This window comes from Engystomops pustulosus, chromosome 7 (genome assembly GCF_040894005.1).
Source record: "Engystomops pustulosus chromosome 7, aEngPut4.maternal, whole genome shotgun sequence".
NCBI lineage: Eukaryota > Metazoa > Chordata > Amphibia > Anura > Leptodactylidae > Engystomops > Engystomops pustulosus.
Genome location: NC_092417.1, coordinates 15,576,741 through 15,594,676, shown reverse-complemented (window position 1 = coordinate 15,594,676; position 17,936 = coordinate 15,576,741). Strand labels below are relative to the sequence as shown.

Sequence of the window (17,936 nt, the reverse complement as noted above, 5' to 3'; positions counted from 1 at the left end):
TATATGTACAGCCGGTATAATCTGGGGATCTCCTGAATATAATGATATATGTACAGCCGGTATAACCTGGGGATCTCCTGTATATAATGATATATGTACAGCTGGTATAACCTGGGGATCTCCTGTATATAAAGATGGTATAACCTGTGTGTTAACTATTATGTGAATTTGCCCAGTTTCAGTGCTGGTCTTTGTACAATAAATGAAACAAAATAAAGATAAAATAGCAAGTGATTTATTAAATCATCTTAGTAAAGGCACATAGTCGCCATCTTACATTCCCTCCATGGTCGTCTTTGAGGTCTTCGGATGGACACTGCTTGGCCGATACATCACATTCAATCACTTAGTGGGTGTGGTGTCCAGGACACTATTGCGGTTACCACTAGGCACATTAGCGGTGTATATAATTTCACATCATATAAAACGTGTGTTGGCTCATGGCATGAAAATGTATAAAAAGCCAACAAATAATATATTGACCCAGTGCTGCAGCAAGGTGCATTGGATGAGCCGGAAGCATCGATCTATGGATATGGAGAACAAGCATTGCATATTTTCCAGTTTTGCGCTCACCTATAGGTGCTAATTACAAGGACTTGTCTTGACGTAACATGGACATCGATGGATACTTAAGTCATGATCAGAACTATTGGCTGGGGTATTATATGACCCCATGGCGGTCCCTTCCAGGTACATAGTCAACTAATCAGAGACAAATCAAACACAGAAGCTAGAAATTGTCCATGTGTGATCCCCATCAGAGATGGAATCTCCAAGGTTCTTGGTTCCTCACCCAACATTCTGTAACCTATATATGTTCCATATATGAGATACACACTAGTAAGATTGAGCCATCTCATAGTAGCACAATTTGCTATTGGGAACCCTTATCTGGTTGGGAACTCGGTTGGGAACCCTTATCCGTGAGATGAACTGCAACGTCTAGAGTACCTCTTCAAATTCAGGACTGATACGGCCAACGTTCCTCCAAAAATTTGCCTTATAATAAATTTATAGTTTTTACAAACCGTGTCCACTCTTCTCATTACTCCACACTTTCGGGACTTGAGGAACTCATTTGAGAGACATCTAGAATACTAGTGGTATGTCCACCATCTTCTTGTAGATCTTATTAGATTAAACCTACAAGCAAGACAGTAGATGTGTATTGGCATATTGGTCGAACTCACCAAGAAGACGGGAAAAGCTGGCTATATATCATGCATGAGGTCCTCCCAGGAATCCCCTCATGGCAGATGGCGGTGAAGGTCCTTTAGTTCTAAGGTATACAACATTGCCCAAGCTGCTCTCTTGGCAGACGTCTAACGTCTATGGCCAGATTTGACCAAAGTGAAGACCAGCTACAAAAACATCTCTCCCTCTCGTGGACCCAACACGTCAATTCATTCAAGGCTTGAATACAAATTAAATCTGGTTGAGAGGTTTTCAGCATCCTGGAGCACTCTGGTAAGCTACTCTTTGGGATATTAGAATGCAGAGAACTCTTTATGTGACTCATTTCTTCAGGTACTGTATAGAGCGAATATAGAGATGCATACGATAAATGAAGATCATGTGTTGGATGTGTAGCATCCACGGAGACTGCCATTTTGAATTTATGTGAGACTACATGCTATGAGGTCTATACTGACCACATAGTCCACTTGTAGTAGTGGTCAGGAGCCACTCTCTCCTTATAATTTGGTGTGTTGAATTTCAAAATGGCTCCCATCACTATTTGGATGTAAAACATGGAATTTTAAGACCATTTCATTCACTCCTCTGTACAGCACCAGTCGATTTGCCCTTTTTAAGCAATTACTATGTAATAATAGACCTTAAGAGATGGACAGTGTTACTATGGCATGGTACTCTAAATCTAAATATGCCCATAAGCCCCAAAAGAAAAACATAAACAGATCATGTGTCCAATAATAAAAGAGACAATGTACCATGCAGAACATAATTAAATAATAATCAACAAAATCTCAAACTCATTGGCAGAAGAGTCATGGAGAAGAATCTCGAGTACAAAGATGAGAACCCACTTCTCGATCTCTGGTTCTGGAGCTGCAGATCATACAGTCCATGGGGATATTATATCCATGGTTGTTATTTCTACTTTAGTTGGCTTTACCCAACCCAACCCAACCCAAACGTCTACAACAGTTTTTTTATCTTGCAGTGACTCTTCAATTATTGATCCAGTTACTATTCAAAGGTGGACCCTTAAAATGTTCCCGCTCTTCTATCATAAGAAACTTAGGACGCATTCAGAAGAGTTGGACCATCGATTTTTCAGTTTGTCAACTAGGCAAGTGCCTAATGTGACGTATAAAGTTTTTGTTGTTTTATCATCAGGAACAGTTAGTCCATTTACTCATCTGACCACGAATCTTCTTGATCTTGATGTACACCTTGTTTTGTTTCTTGGACTTCCTGCTTTGTCTTAATAAGATCTTCAGCCACCACTGAAGATGATATTTCAGATGTGTCATATAAATCCCCTTCACTGAGATATGGGTTTATCAATTTCTTAGAATACTGACTTTGTTCTGATGCAGAGTCTGCTTGAACGATGGTGTTAATTTCAGAAGCTTCATCTAAGTGACCTTCCTTATGTTCAGATGCTTCCAACAAAGATTGGAAGAGGCCCTCACTTTTCCCTTCCAATACTTTAAATTCAATAACAGAATCTTCTATTTTAACTTCCGATTGAGAACTGACTATATCAGAATCCAATGTTACAATAGTCTTTGTTTCAGAAATGATGATTTCTCTGTTCTCTTCGGTAGAATGTCCATTGAACATATCAACGTCTAAATTGAGAGTGGCCTGGACAATGGTGTGCCCAAATATTCCATTCACTGTCTTTCCACTTTCACTAATTCCACCTGTATTTTCTAAAATATATTCATGTTCTTTGTTAGACTCAAGAGAAGAATCACTTCTTTCATCTGACACGTCCGTATCTTCATCTGATGATATCTGAGGTTCCTTCGGACCGCCTGTCGGGACTAGTTCGGGGGTCAATACTAGATTATCTTGTACAAGTTCTTGTGGACTAATGTCACCACTGATGTCACTTGTCTTCACAGATGTTTCAGAACTTTGTGTTTTGATTTCTTCATGGTCAAGAGTGTAACTAATAGTTGACACATTTGGTGAGCTCTCATCTGAAGTTGTTGAGTCATCAGTTTCTGAACTTTCCTCTAATGGTTTCTCATCAATCTTGACATCTTCTTGACTAGTCTCCATTGTTATTCCATCCGGTACCTCGGATTCTTCAGTGAGAACATCAGACACTTTTGATGTGATTATATCGTCTTCATTAAGTTCATCCAGAGACTCGGTTGAAGGTTTTTCCTCCTTATGGATATCTTTTTCCTGACCTTCAGTATCTACACTTTCTTCATGTCCCAGTTCAAAATGTTGTGTGACCAAATCATTTTGTCCCTTTGATATGTTTTCTTCATTCTCTGTTATATCTTCAGGAATTGATTCTATCTCAACATGTTCTGATGATGGAACAAATTCAAGGTTTTTGATTGATACATTCTCACTATTTGTATCTTCAACTAGATGTGTCCCCCTTTCTTCTGGTTCTTTATTTTGGTCTCGATCAAGATTATCACTGACCAGTTCATTAGAAGATTCTTCTTGCTCATCTGGAGAGGATGTCTCAAATTGGATATTTTCCAAATTTGAGATTTCACTAGCTTCGGATTCATCAACTTTTACTGAACAAATGGCATCCTGAGAAGTTGTGGACTCTTCGCACTTATCGTTCTTGCTCTCTTTAGGACTTTCTGATGGTTCTTCAATATCCAATCTTGCAAATGAATCTTCCGTATCCCCCGTAGGGTCTACAAATTGTTCTGAATGTTCAATCACAGGAATATCTTCCGAACATTCAGCTTTCTGCTCTGAGTCTTTGACACCATCTTTAATTATATGTGAATGCTCACTTGCTTCCCCGAGTATTTGTGATGATTGTGACTCCAAACTGCTGTCTAACTCCTCCTCAGTTTCACCACTATCTACAGGACTTTGAGATTTGGTCACATTCGATGAATATTCTGAGGCTAATATTGCTTCTTCTTCAACCAAATTGTCGAAATCTTTATCAAGATCAGTCAAAGGTGTCTTGTCTTCCTCGGGCTGTCTCACCTCTTCCTGTTCTTCACCATATATTTCTTCTGTCTGCGCCAATTCTGAATCTTCTTTAATTAAATCAGAATGTATCTTTGTTACGTCTTCCACATTCTCTGTTTCATCTTCATGACTTGGAGAAGGATCGGTCTCGGTATGTTCTGATGAAAGTATACCTTCAACAGGTAGAGTTGTCAAAGTCTCTAATTTTTCATGTTTCTTTTCTTCAGATTCTTTATTATTGTCTTCATCCACATTTTCGCTGCCGAGCTGCTCTGAAGATATCTGGTCTTGTTCTTCTACTAATTCCTCAGATTTTGTAGTAAGATCAGGAAGTGATATCTCAAATTGGGCATCCTCCAACTGAGAATCTTTAGGTGCTTCATATTCATCAACCATTGTGCTCTCAGCAAGAGTTTGTGTAGGTTGCTCCGTAACCAGTGCTGCAGAAGAATCTTCTGTCTTAGAGTCTACAACATCTTCTAGATTGTTGCCCTCAAGATCTTTCAGAATTTCAGTTTGTTGCTCATTGTCTGAGTCTTTGCCCTCTTCTTTGATTGAAGTTGACTGCTCAATTACTCCTGGAAATAATTGTGAAGATTGTGACTCCAAACTGCTGTCTAACATCTCCTCAGTTTCACCACCATCAACAGGACTTTGTGATTTGGTAACATCTGCTGAATGCTCTGTTGCTGATATTATTTCATCTTCTGCCAAATCCTCAAATTCATCATCCAGGTTGGGCAGTGGGGTTGTATCTGGAAGAGTTTGTTCTAATTGATAATCTTTACTAATTTCAAATTCTTCACTTTTTGGAGAATATATTGAAATATCTTGAGAGTCCAAAGAATCCTCAGATTTTGAATATTCATTATTTAGATTACTAGTTTCTTCCATCTCATCAAACTCTGTTAGTTGCTTTTCGGTTGTTTGGTCGAAATCATATTTTTCAGCTGGAGTCTCTGCAAAGGCCACGTGTGGTCTGTCATCTTTTAAGTTGAAAGTTTCATGCTCTAATTCTAATGACTGTGTTGACTGCTGGTAGATTATTTCACTTTCCACAATTTCTTGATCCTTTTCTTCCTCATAAACAGGAATATCTCCTTCACATGTTTTTGTGTCAGCAGGTTGAGCCTCCGCAGCATTTTCAGTTGTAAATCGAAGGTTGTTTGAGATCATGTTCAATGTAAATCCCATGTATTGGTCCTCATTAGAATCTTTATGGGGTGCTTGGCTCAGTTTGTCTTCCACCAAAGATTCTACATTGTCATTTGATTTGGAAATATTCACGTCATCCACTTTGTTGTCTTCTTGTTCTTGCTGATAACCCTCTTTGCCATCCACTTCATGGAAATAATCCTTTTGTCCTTCTATATCTTGATGGTAAACTTCAACCTCTTCTACTTTTTGGTGAGCATCCCATTCCTTTTCTTCTTCTTCTTGGGGATAACTCTCTTGTGTTTCTTCTACTTCTTGGCAATCAGTCTCTAGTTTCTCTTCAACTTCTTGCTGTTCATTTTGTGTTTCTTCTATATTGTTTCGATTACTCTCCTGAGTTTCTTCTATTTGATTATCGGCCTCTAGCTTCTCTTCTACTTCTTGGTGATCATCCTCTTGTTTTTCTTCTATTTCTTGGTGAGAACTTGCTTGAGATTTTTCTACCTCATGGTGATCAGTCTCTGGTTTCTCTACTATTTCTTGGTGATCACCCTCTTGTTTTTCTTCTACTTCTTGGAGATAACTCTCTTGAATTACTTCTACTTCTTGGTGATCACCCTCTTGTTTTTCTTCTACTTCTTGGTGATAACTTTCTTGAGTTTCTTCTATCGCATGGCGATCAGTCTCTAGTTTCTCTTCTACTTCTTGGTGATCACCCTCTTGTTTTTCTTCTACATCTTGGTGATAACTTGCTTGAGATTCTTCTACCGCATGGTGATCAGTCTCTAGTTTCTCTTCTACTTTTTGGTGATCATCCTCTTGTTTTTCTTCTACTTCTTGGTGATAACTTTCTTGAGATTCTTCTATCGCATGGTGATCAGTCTCTAGTTTCTCTTCTACTTCTTGGTGATCACCCTCTTGTTTTTCTTCTACATCTTGGTGATAACTTGCTTGAGATTCTTCTACCTCATGGTGATCAGTCTCTAGTTTCTCTTCTTCTTCTTGGTGATCACCCTCTTGTTTTTCTTCTACTTCTTGGTGATAACTTTCTTGAGATTCTTCTACCGCATGGTGATCAGTCTCTAGTTTCTCTTCTACTTCTTGGTGATCACCCTCTTGTTTTTCTTCTACTTCTTGGTGATAACTTTCTTGAGATTCTTCTACCGCATGGTGATCAGTCTCTAGTTTCTCTTCTACTTCTTGGTGATCACCCTCTTGCTTTTCTTCTACATCTTGGTGATAACTTGCTTGAGATTCTTCTACTGCATGGTGATCAGTCTCTAGTTTCTCTTCTACTTCTTGGTGATCACCCTCTTGTTTTTCTTCTACTTCTTGGTGATAACTTGCTTGAGATTCTTCTACTGCATGGTGATCAGTCTCTAGTTTCTCTTCTACTTCTTGGTGACCATCTTGTTTTTCTTCTACATCTTGGTGATAACTTTCTTGAGATTCTTTTATCTCATGGCGATCAGTCACTAGTTTCTCTTCTACTTCTTGGATATCATCCTCTTGTTTTTCTTCTACATCTTGGTGATAACTCTCTTGAGTTTCTTCTTCTTGTTGATCAGTCTCTAGTTTCTCTTCTACTTCTTGGTGATCATCTTGTTTTTCTTCTTCTTCTTGGTGATAACTCTCTGGAGTTTCTTCTTCTTCTTGGTGATCAGTCTCTAGTTTCTCTTCTACTTCTTGGTGATCTCCCTCATGCTTTTCTTCTATTTCTTGGTGATAACTCTCATGTGTTTCTTCTACTTCATGGTGATCAGTCTCTATCTTCTCTTCTACTTCTTGGTGATCTCCCTCATGTTTTTCTTCTATTTCTTGGTGATAACTCTCATGTGTTTCTTCTACTTCATGGTGATCAGTCTCTAGCTTCTCTTCTACTTCTTGGTGATCTCCCTCTAATTTTTCTTCTACATCATGCTGATAACTCTCTTGTCCTTCTAAATCTTGCTGGACGTTTTCCTCTTGTTTTTTATTTATGCCTTGGTCATAGCTTTTATGTATTTCTTCTACCTCTTCTACCTTTTCTTCAATTTGATAATCCACTTGTTGTGCTTCTACTTCTTGATAGGAAACCTCTTTTGCTACCTCTACTTCTTCATGATAACTCTCTTTTCCCTCTTCTACTTCAAAACAACCTTTTTCTTCTAGCTCAATATCTGAAACATCATTCAGTTGTACATTTGTCTCATTTTTCAATAATTGACTTTCCTGTATGGCATCACCTTTTTCTTGCTTAGTCTCATCTTCCTTTGATGCAATATATTCTTCATCTGTCACAACAACCTTAGCACTTTCTTCATGGTCTTTATCTTCAGGTTCTTGGACTAGAGCCTCAGTTTCCGGCACAAAATCGGTCTTTTTATAAGAAGGTGAATCTTGATCATCTTCTGAATCTTGTTGAACATCATCTAATTTTACGATATCCTGTTCCACATCTGCAAAAACCTCTGCTTGTCTTTCAATAAATGGTTCAGTGTCTCCTAACAATGATTCACCTTCTTGTGTATGTTCCAAGCAAACACCTTGTTCCTGCTCTTTTACTGTTTCATGTTGTTGTATACAACTGTGTTCTTTTTCACCTGGTGGCAAAGGTTCTTCTCTTTCTGTAATATTGTCCTCCTCATGGGATACATATTCCTCATGAACAGTCACTTCTGTCTTGACTGATTTGGTGTATTCTGCTGTGGAAATCTCATAATCCTCTTCGCTCACTTGTTCCTCCTTATCTTCTGATATGAAACTATCGTCCTTTACTCCTGCTGGTGTAGGTTCTACTTTGTCAATAATATTGCTTTCCTCATGAACAGATTGAGGAATCACTTCAGTCTTTATTGACTTGGTGTATTCCACCACTGTGCAGACCTCATAATTCTCTTCAATCACATCTTCCTCATCTTCTTCCTTATGTTCTGGTGCAGAACTAACTTCCTCTTCACCTGGTGTTAACTGTACACTTTCTGATATGTCACTTTTCTCAATTTCTTCCTCAGGTTTTTGGATGTTTTTGTCTTCTTCATTAGAAATCAAAGTCTCCATGTCTAGCAACTGGTTGCCTTCACTTTGCTCAATTTCTATCTTGAGTGTTTGGATATCTTCCTCTTGTTTATCAGGAATCATGGTCTCCTCCTGCACAATATCATGCAATTCTTCTTGTTTCACTTCTGGTTGGGTGTCTAGCATTTGGTCACCTTCTTCTTCACTCTCCTGGGCTTGTACAACGTGCTCATTCTCAGTATAGTCTTCATCAACTTGTTGTCCCTCTTCTTTTGTGACATTCACATCATCACTCATGACATCATCTAGGTCTGGCTGCTGACTGTCAAGTACAACTTCTTTTTGCACATTATCCGTTGAATGAAATATTTCTTCATTCTTCGGCTCCTCTGATTCTTCTTGGTTGGTGTCAATAAACTCTTCAGTGATTTCTTTCAAACTGTACTTTGCTTCTTGGCTTTCAAGCTGTAGCTCTTCAAGATCTTCCAGAACCTGGTGGTTGGTATGCTGATAGACTTCTTTAACAACAACAATACTGGACTGCTCAATATGAGTAGAGTCGTAGATATTTTGTTCAACATCAATGATATTGCCATCATGCTCATGATCATTCTTGTAATCCTCCTGATCTACTGACTCGGAGGCAACATCAAGCTCAAGTCCCTCTTGTTTTACCTGCTCAAAAGGTGTGTATTCCTGTTTGGTATTTTCATATTGGTCAACATGAGATTTTATATCTAATATATGAGGTTCTTCAAAAATGTCTTGTCTGGGTGGTTGCTGGTCAAGACTGTTATCGTTGATTGCATCTTCAGGGACATCTTTTTCAGTTTTCTCGTTATACTCTTCGATTTCCCTTTTCTGTTCATTCTTTGTGATGTTTTGTTCGTCATCAAACAGTTGGTTATTATCTGGCTTTGAAAAACCTAAGATCTGGGCCTTCTGATCCATAGTCACTACTTCTTCTTGAAGATTAACTTCTGCTTCAAGATAATGGGATGTCTCTTGACTTGAATCTGGCTCCTTTTTAAGATGCAAGATTTCCTTTTCTTCGTCGATCGCTTCACTTGAATTGTCAACATAACTAGAGACTGGAGTATCAAAATCAAGCTCTAGGTCAAGGGAATATTCAATGTCCTGGTCAGGCACAGCATTTAAAGAAGGCACACTTGGTTCATTCAAGTCTTGAGTATTTGGTTTTGTAAAATCCAGAACTTTTCTCAACTCCTCATTATTCGCTTTCAATGGTGTCTCTATATTTTGATGTTCTTGTGGTTCCACTAACTCTGCTTTTTCAACATACTCTCTCTCACAACTCACAATTTGACTAATAATCTCTTGTTTCTCAATGACATTTCCAAAGCCTTCAACAAGATGGTCATCATTAGCTCGTGAAACCTCAATGTCAATCTTTTCTTGATGGGCTTTCTCGAAGACAAGTCTATCTTTGTTTTGAGCTTCCACAGACTCGTGTTGCTCCTCTAACTCTAATTCAGAGATTACTTGATTCTGTTTTACGTCTGCCTTCAAAGAAAACTCCACTGGAGTCCACGTAGCCTCCTTTTCAGTTGAAAGTAGAAGTTCACCTTCGGCATCAGCCTTAGTGTCTGTCTTTATCAATCCTGTGTCCTGAGCATTTTCGTTGACTACAGGTCGGGCAATTGTTTCCTTTCTCGTACTCTCCTTAGTGATGGATTTGGAAGCCCCTTGAGTATATGACTTGGAAATATCTTCCACTTTACTTTTTGTAAAAGTTTCTCCATTTTGAGGGCGTCTTCCTAAATTGCTTTCTAGTGGAGGCAGTGGTGTAGAGGTTTGAGCAGAAGTTGCTTTGGTGTAGTTAAGGCTTTGAGATTGAAGCACTGAGCTTACTTTTTGAAACTCTTTGGTTACAGGACTTGCCCTGTTTGAAAATGAGGTACTTTTCACATTCAGGTAGCGGTTTGTTCTTGGTGTCTCTACACTCTGCTTTTTGTTGGAGTTTAACCTGTTGTCCCTAGAGACAAGTGATTTAGTATTCTCATGGCGGCTCTTCCGGAAGGTGCTTTGTTCCAGCGCTGCATCTATGAGATATAAGAGAACCTTGTTATATGTATATACATGGTAATACTGTATACAAGCAATGTGCTCCATTAGAGAGCTATAGTTATTGCAAAGACTCCATGGGAAACTTTGTATAGGTGTATAATTTTGGCTTTGTGTTAATTTCCCTCCCTCTACAGGTCTAAACATTTTAGCTTATGAAATGAAAACAAAATCACTCTCTTCTGAGTTTTAATGGTTCTTCAGAGCTCTTTCAGACATAATTTGAGCTTTTAGGGTAATATCCTTCATCCATGAAAAGGGTTGGCCACCAAAACCATGTATCACCACAATTGTGAGACCATTTCATAATCTTTTTGTATGGGCTAATCCCTTAAAGGAAACCTACCACCACGGATCTACCTTTTTGATCCTCCTTCCTAGACATCTTCATTCGTCCGCAAAGCCGGAGTTCTGCACATGGGCAGTAGCTCCGGCTTTGGAGCCGATATTGCACAACCACTGGCCTGTGTTCTGCTCATGCTGAACTCTGGCTTCGTGGACGAGTGTGCGCAGCTCCTTGTAGCTGCGCGCTGAAGATATCTGGGTTGAGGATCAAAGAGGCTACTGGGGCATGGAGAAGCCGCGCGGCGTAGCCTCATTTCCGGCTACTCCACGCCCCAGTAGCCTCTTTATAAAATTTGCATATCAAGGCCATTAAACTTTCTAAAAGATTGTGGGGACTATAGGATTAGCCCTAAAAAAGGGCTATCCTTACATTAGTTATATGCTCCTACCACCGATCTACCTTAATAGGTAGAAAGTATCCTTGATAGGTGATGACTATCTCAAAATACAGCTACAAAATGGTTACTGCCAATATATAGTACCGAAATCTTTTCAAGTACAAGGGATATTCACAAAGCACCTACCAATTCTCCATAGAGCCCTTATTCAATAAATTCCTATTTCGATATGATTGGATAATGTGAGGCTCATAAGGGACTCCACCCCCCCCTCCCAACACCCAGTTAACGATTTATTCATAAATGTCTAGTAGTAACTATAAATAACATAGGAAAGAAAAAAAAATACTGAATTCTGAGTAAAAAGGGGCCCAAACATAGTTATTTCAGGAGAGGTTTAAACATGGCACAATCCCTATCATTCATGTGAAGCTGAGGCTTAGAATCTGGGTAGTGATAAATATACATCATTCTCCGCTGCCGCCTTCTACCGTCTAAATATTTCGGCTTGGAATGATTTATAAGGAGTAATGTTCCGTGCCCAGGGAAAGTTGTGAAAGCTTTACTTAAAGCCGTGAAGATTATTTTAGTATCGGTAAAATCCAATACTACCAGAAATGAGACCTTTTGCTATGTCGGGAAAAGTCGTCAGGATTATACATAACAGGGAAAAAAATAATTTACAGTGAGACAAATAAGGAGAATTTTAAAGGGTTTTTGCTTGGTGGAAGCCATTTTTTGATAATTATGATCACTCATCAGATCGGTGGAGGTCCGACAACTGGACCTCATGTGTGGGACAACTGTGTCCATAGTTCCGATAGTACCTTGTCTGTTGGGTCATCAATTTCGGCAATGACGACCCAGAATAAAGCTCTCAAAATCTTTAGTGTGGATTGGACATTGACATATAAACTAGTGATAATAAGACCTACCGTGGAAGGAGATTTTGTAATCTGCAACCGGAGAATATACTCTTGTATTTTCAGCTTCGAGAAGGGATCTGCGAGGACATAAAGACGGTTATAAGTAAAACTTTAGATAACAATTCTACTATAAGTAACTTTTCATGTTATGTTTATGATATCTATATGTAATGGTGGCTACCAAAGTAATGGGGGTCATTTATCATTTATGAGTTTTTGAGTGCATCGGAGTATTTACTCAATTTTTGGCGCCTTTTTTCAACAGTTCGCCAAAGTTCGATGCCAAATTTGTCTTTGTATTTTTTCTGCTTCCAGATGTTTGCGCCTAATTTAACATTGATTTGTGCCGATATGGGCCCAAATAATTGCCCAATAACACGCCAGTCCTGACCATGCTTAGGAAAGGCGATGGCATGATTTACACCAAAAATTGTGCAAAAAGAACTTTATTTGACTAAGACAAATCAGGTGCAAAAAATAGACTCACAAAAGGCGCAAAAAGGGGGAAAATAAGATAAATGACCCCCAATGTGTTGTTTTTTAATAAGATTTTGTTATGGGTCGCTGGAAAAAAGTTCACTAATCATCAAATACACTTAACTCTAAGGATTGGTAAAAGTTTACGGACACCAAGGTGGGAATCATCACCGTTAAAAAGTTTTTCGACCAGGATTTAGTATCGATGGACTTGAATTGGCCATTAGAACTTGATTGGGGTGGAGGTAGTGGACACCGGAATCCCTCACTGATCATTTGGTTTCTTCTCTATAAATATAGGTACAAATACCCCAATATTTGGTGGAAGTCCAAGTCATTGAAAGTGAATGTGGGACTCATGGCTTCAGAAAAGGCTTCGACCACTATACAAGATCATGAAACCAACGTCTTCCAGAACCTTGTGTTTACAGGACAGAGAGAGAATAGTGTAGTCTCACAAGGGCCGTGTGTTGGCTTCACGCTTTTCAAGTATATGTGACCTATCAGGAGGAGAGACCATTGATTCTTAATCTTGGTCAACCCCTTTAAAGTTTTGGATTAATTGTGAGGGACTGGTATAACAAAATCCCTGAACTTGGGTTAAAACCATGGAACATCAGAGAAATTCACTGGGAAAATTCACAAAACCACCAAGGGTAATAGTCACTGAACAAGGGGGACTAGGGTCGAAACTGGTCGAACAAACCTGGCATTGAATCACAAATCCACTAACCACTAGTGCCTAGTGTTGTCATCATAAGGCACCATAGAGAGAAACACAAGTCGATTGAATCAGGGACATGGGGAAGTAACCATTGATCATTAGGGACTAACTGGTGTCAATACAACTGATCACCAGGGACCAAAGTCAAAACCACTAGTCAGGGTCAAAATTACCAGTCATCAGTAACTAAATCTTAAATGCACTAAATACAAGGGTCTAAACCACTAATCACTGGGGACTTTTTCACAAATCCAACAAACACCATGGGTAATGACCACTTGGGAATGCATCGATAGCATGGACAACAGGGACTACATTATAGAACCATTGACCATCAGTGTCCAAATCACCAGGAACATGAGCACTGAAAGACTAGACAGGTCTGACCAATGAACATGAAAATGATGGGGCTTTGTGAGGACCATCCTCCTATAAACTGAGGTTCTCGGAGGCTTTCAATTTTGGTAGAATGCTCATCTTTTGGACCTCTTCGAGATATAACTTGAATTTCTGGGCCCTACTGTAAAATTTGTAACAGAATCTTCTACCTACTGCGTACCATTTATGTCACTGGTGACCACTTATGTGACCTTCTTAGCCTCCTCAGGCACCAGGACTCACATGTTAGATTTTGTTAACCCCTCTAACGACACCTCTGTTCTTTGAGGAAAACATCTGACTAGATATGTTAGAAAATCGACAAAACCCAACATCAAAATTTCAATTTAGCAATGCCCCAGTTTTTCCTACATTTTTGAAATTTCTTTGAGTCAAAAAACAGTCCTTGCAAAATTCAGGAACACACAAATGTCTTTTAAATTGGGCTAAACTTTTTGATGAATTAAAAAAAAAAGAAAAGAATAAGTTTGTGCGCCTGCCCGGGCTCACGCACGCTGGCTCTTGAGAACCTCCTCATCCCTTTCACTCTCACTTTCTAGCTAGATTTATATTGTGTGACACAAGTGGCCCAATGACATAATGGAATGTGTCGGGAGTGAAAGTTTCTAGCCTCAGTCCCTGTGGTCAGCATTATGATGCTAATGAGCCGCCCGCCTTTGTTTAATACCATCTGGAAGACCGAGAACAAAAAAAAACCAACTCAAAGTAAAGGGAAAAACTTTGAGTAGAAGTTCGTTGTTGGGACCAAATTCCCATGGATGAAATGGGATGTTAAAGGAGAGACGTATTCAGGGGGGGGGGGGGGAGCCAAGCAGACATTGTACAGGAACAAGGCCGGTTGGGGGAATTTTTGGATAAAGCGTCAGTTCAACCTAGACTATAATGTATATATCTAAGTAGGGTCCATGACCATGGACAATGACTCGTTAATTTGGTCTTACTCACTACAGAAAATACACCCTCACCCATCCAGAACACAAACCAAAAAGAAACCAAAATTATTCATGAAGTTAAAATGAACTGAACTACAAATGGCTGAATACATTAGTCTGTGCAAAAAGAGGCTGATAATATGCTGAGGTCACACCCTCGGTGATGACGGCAGGGCGTTGGCATAATCACACGGAAGCATAAGGAATCTCCTTTCTCAACATTTTGGGGGTTCTGTTCAGTCAGACACCCACCCATCAGGCTCTGGTGATTGGTAAGAACGTCATTAACTTGTCACATTATTTTTAGTATCATCATGTGCATAAAAAAATTCTTCAAAGAATTTTAAAAATATGCTATTAATGAAGTTAAGGACTTTCCTAAGACAAAGTCAACAGCTCTCGTGCTAGTCGTGGGCGCAGGACCTGATCTCTGAGATACAGAGATCTGTTCTGTTTCTATAATTCTCAGCTCGCTCTGCCATGCAGTTTTTTAAACTATAATTCTCATCTGTTGGAGTTACGGTAATAACGTAGAACGGCCATCTTCAGCTCTTTTTGTAACTCTGATCACCTCAGCATCACAGAAACAAGGTCATTATCATCTGGGCTGAGGGGATTTTCGGATGCGAGATGCTGCCTCCGGCAGTGACAACTCTGGGTCACCATGAACTTCTGGAAACTAGAGTAACCACTGAGCACATACGCAGTTTACCTCAGTGACTATCTTTAACCATAATGGACTGAGAATAGGGAAACGGTTATATAACTTTTCTGTCAGAATAGATGAATATGATGATTTGGGCAGGACGCCATATTTGTGTAGACCATGGGGCAGTTTTGCCTATGGGTGTGGGCCCATGGGTCTATATGGCGTTGTCCAGCCCCTAAATGTGTGTTCCCTCTAACTTTTATCCATGTATATTGTGATAGTAGATAAGGATTCTAGAAAACCCACATAATCCATCCTATAACAACAAAAAAGGATCATGAATGAAAATGCCTTTCCAAAAAATTCAAGTCATAAGCCAGAAGTATTCATGACGAGAGATGAGCCCAGATCCTATAAATAGTCGGTCTGTATCGCCAGACGTGTTTAAAGTACGTTTATGCACTCTGTCATCTATTAGTAACGCCACTACTATGACAACGTAAACATTATACCACCTCAGTATCTCCAGGAGAAGTCGGGCCTATAAATCACTATTAGGCGCCAGATTTATCTTTATCAGTAAAAAACCTGAGGTAAAAATTGTTAAAGGGGTTGTCATATGCCCTATGAAGGTCACTTAAACTTTATTAGCTATAGGTTTCTCTTAGTAGGACCACAGATAATAATAATAATTATTTATATAGCGCCTACAGATTACGCAGCGTTGCACAAAGCAGGTCAAATTGGTCCCTGTCCCCATGGGGCTCACAATCTAATAATATATCTCTTCATAGATATATAGATACAGGCGCAGCGGCAGCACCTGGCTTACCCAGGCAAGTGGCGGGCCCAAGGGTGCTGGAGGGGCCCACTCGGGCGGCAAAAAAAAATTTCAGCCCCCGGATCAACTGTACCAGTGTTGCTTTAAGACACTGGTATAAATGATCACTTCCGGCTTGTGTAGTATTCTGCCTCTATGCTGCGCTTGTCGGGAGCGCAACATAGAGGCCGCATCCATAACTCACCTTTCCTTGTTCCCCAAAGCGGCGCTCCGCACTGTACAGCTCTGAAGCTGGCGCACACATAATATTGTCATCAGACTACGTGTGCCGGCTCCAGAGCCAGCATGTACAGTGGGCACATGCCAAAGAAAGAAGGCAGCTGCAGGTGCTGCTCCGGAGGAGCAGAGTGTAGGGGGGGGGGGGGGGGGTCAGTGTGTTTTATGGGTGGGGGGAACAGGATGGCTACAGTGGGGGGCAGTGTGCCTTATGGGTGGGTGGGGAACATTATGGCTATGTGGGGGGCAGTGTGCCTTATAGAGCTGCAGTGTACCTTATGGGTGGGTGGGGAGCAGTGTGGCTACGGGGAGGAACAGTGGGGTTGGGGGAGTGTGACTACGGGCAGTATGGATATGTAGGTGAGATAGTGTGGCTATGTATGAGGGTCAGTGTGCCTTTGGGGGGTGGGACAGTGTGGTTACTCCGGGGGTGGAGGGGGGAGCGCCTTCTTGCTACTGGGAGGAGGCCCACTAAGGGGCCCACAAAGGCTCTGTCGCCCAGGGGCCTACTTAAACCTGAACCCTGTATAAATATATCTTCTTGTTTCCATGATATCCCCGCTAGCCCTGACTACAGTGTCCTGACTATCTATCCTGCCCGCCCAACCTAAGGACTGTCTATAGACTGCCTAGTCCAGCTACCACCTTTAATGAAACCTCTAAAAAGGTAGCAGACTGTGACCTTGTCACAACAAAGTCCAGATGGGGTCACTTAGATAATGTCCTTGGGAGTAGCCAAACCTTTTAGGTGGCACAGTTGACCCCCCCGGCCGCTGTCCTTTACAAACATAATCTTTTTCGGTAACATAACATGAACATATGACATGGATCAACTTCAATTTGAAGGGCATTAATGTGTTGCCATTTTAAACCTGAAGGGGGCAGTAAAGAGTTAGTTTACCTGTAAGTCGCCACCTCCAGACTGAGAGACATTTTAAGGTGCATGAGCTGTTGTCTGTCTTCCAGAACTTGGGCGATCTGGGCCCTCAGATCTTGTTTCTCCTTCTCCAAAGTTTCGACTTCAAGCTGAAATATAATAATAAGAATAAGAATGAGTCCAGGAGGATGTAGACAAAATGGCCGCCCCCATGGGGAGCACTCTACATCTGCTATCTAGGGTTACCTAAACTTGCCTCAAAGGGGCAAATGTGTAAGATGAAAATACCCCTATCCGACCATGGAAGGTGACTACCTAAAGTTTGCTTCTGATTCGGCTTCAGGGTAATAGTTTCTTAGCAATATCTACGCTATTATTAGGACATTGTTGTTGACAACCAACATGGCCGCCAGCAGTGGTAGTCACCCTGTAAGAGGGTGCTGTGGGGGTGAAGGATGACTTGCAGATGGCCGCGCTGATCTCTCTTCATTAGGACATGTCCGTGACAGATACCTTTACAATCCATCTGATCACAAGCCCCTTTATGAGCTGCGCTCAGTATTCATCCTCCAGCCCTCAGGGATCACCCAGATCCCACGTCATGTCCATGTAATAAGGTTAAGTGCCCCAAATTAACTTAAGAGCCCTAAAAAGGCGAGCCATATGGCGGGGTGATCCATAACACAGCACAATGAGACATCTGCTTCCTTCCACCTCCGGACGAGATTACTACATAACAAGACACCAGTAACACATAGACCAGGCCCGGCATGAGATTGTGTGCTCATAGGGCGAGGGTCACCTATGTCCTGACACA

General features: G+C 40.5%; 1 protein-coding gene across 2 annotated transcripts in view; it reads right to left on the bottom strand.

Annotated features, from left to right (window-relative positions):
- Positions 1–213: 213 nt before the first annotated feature.
- Positions 214–17,936, bottom strand: part of NES (nestin) — a 40,106-nt gene continuing 22,383 nt past the window's right edge. For both annotated transcript variants that reach the window (XM_072114904.1, XM_072114903.1), the window contains exons 2-4: positions 17,144–17,268; positions 12,014–12,081; positions 214–10,373 (exon numbers count right to left, since the gene is read on the bottom strand). In XM_072114904.1, the coding sequence (XP_071971005.1) occupies positions 2,380–10,373; positions 12,014–12,081; positions 17,144–17,268 (8,187 nt within the window). In that variant the 3' untranslated portion in view covers positions 214–2,379. The remainder of the gene's footprint in view (positions 10,374–12,013; positions 12,082–17,143; positions 17,269–17,936) is intronic.